Source organism: Dipodomys merriami, unplaced genomic scaffold (genome assembly GCF_024711535.1).
Source record: "Dipodomys merriami isolate MVZ:Mamm:240054 unplaced genomic scaffold, mDipMer1.0.p SCAF_16, whole genome shotgun sequence".
NCBI lineage: Eukaryota > Metazoa > Chordata > Mammalia > Rodentia > Heteromyidae > Dipodomys > Dipodomys merriami.
In genome coordinates, this window is record NW_027202937.1 from 14833303 (window position 1) to 14834820 (window position 1518).

The window sequence follows — 1518 nt, forward strand, 5'->3', positions numbered from 1 at the left end:
TCGTGTTGCTTAGTAATTGAGTGATGTTGCCCTTTGTTTAGCTTTTGTCTGTAAGAAAGTAGTCATCTATATTGTAAACATGCAGGATACAAAGAAGGACTTTTATAAAGGTAAGTGAATATATGACCATGGAATATATTTCCAAACTGTATTTATCATCACTTCTGTGTTAGAGAAAGCAGGTAAAAGAGTAAAAAAGGAAAACAATGAGATGCGCTGAGAAAGAACTATATATATTTAGATATTTTAGATACTGTTCTTTTCCTTATCGATGGAGAAATACATCCTCTGAAATATGAAATTGATATTTGTGTTGGTTAAACTGAATTTTCTAGTTCTGAAGATGAAGTCTGAAGAGGTTTGGAGTAAAGTCATCCAGAAAATAGTCTTTTCTCTCACCGGACCTGGAATGGTGGGGAACATCTTTATATTTGTGTTACATGTATGTACTTTTGTCATGGAACCTGACAAAAAACCCATAAATCTTATACTTGTCCACTTGGCTTTTTCAAATATGATCATTATTTGTAGCATAGGCATAAGAGAAATAGCAATCATTGCTTATTTCAGAAATTTGCTAGATGATCATAGCTGTAAACCTATGGTTTATCTGAGGAGGATGGCTCGGGGGCTTTCCATCTGCACCACCTGTCTCCTCAGCGTGGTCCAGGCCATCACCATCAGTCCCAGGACCACCCTGTGGAGAAAGCTCAAACCACAAAATGCATGGCAAGTTCTTCCCTATCTCCTCCTCTTTTGGATCTCTAATTCTCTGATAAGCTCCAACCTGCTACACTACATCACAGCAGTCAATAACATGAATGGATCTGGGTTTGGAATGTACATTGGGTATTGTTATATGCTACCATCTAGACAAGAGGTTAGATGGCTTTTCCTCTCCCTCATGACTCTCCGGGATGTGATCTTTCAGAGTCTCATGGCCTGGAGCAGTGTGTACATGGCTTTCCATCTGTATAAACATCACAAGCGAGTCCTCTACCTTCATAGCTCCAAGTTTGCAAAAAATTCCAGCTCAGAAATCAGAGTCACTCTAAGTACTCTCATTCTCATGACCTGTTTCCTTGTCTTTTATTGGGCAGATTTCATGTTCTCCTTATATGCAGGTTCTACCTTGAGAAGTGATTTCATAACACTAAACATTAAAACATTTCTAGAACTTGGATATGCTATTCTCAGTCCCTTGGTCCTGATCAACCGGCATGTCCATATAGCTAAATCCTGGAGGCTCACTGAGAAGTACAGAAATCTATGCTTCTAATGTTACACTCATTCTTCGATAAATTCAAGGTGCATGTATTAGGAATTTCTATGCCCTGTTGTTCTAGTATCTCAAAACATTAATCAAGGTATAAAACAACAGATAAATCTTTTTCATTAATCATTTCTTAAGCAATCTAAATCTGGTCTAGCAGTTCTTTTTTTTCTGGTCTTGCAGCTTGAACTCTGAGGTTGGGCACTGTCCCTCAACTCTTCAGCTCAAGGCTTGTGCTCTACCAC

At 38.4% G+C, this 1518-nt stretch overlaps 1 protein-coding gene across 1 annotated transcript; it reads left to right on the forward strand.

Moving 5' to 3' along the window:
• The first annotated feature begins 295 nt into the window (after positions 1 to 295).
• Positions 296 to 1279, forward strand: LOC138827696 (putative vomeronasal receptor-like protein 4). The gene has a single exon (XM_070023315.1). It carries the CDS (start codon positions 296 to 298, stop codon positions 1277 to 1279), a length of 984 nt encoding a protein of 327 aa, XP_069879416.1.
• The last annotated feature ends 239 nt before the right edge of the window (positions 1280 to 1518 follow it).

Excerpts from the sequence above, each read along its gene's own strand:
- LOC138827696 (XM_070023315.1), top strand. The coding sequence starts at position 296 with ATGAAATTGATATTTGTGTTGGTTAAACTGAATTTTCTAGTTCTGAAG.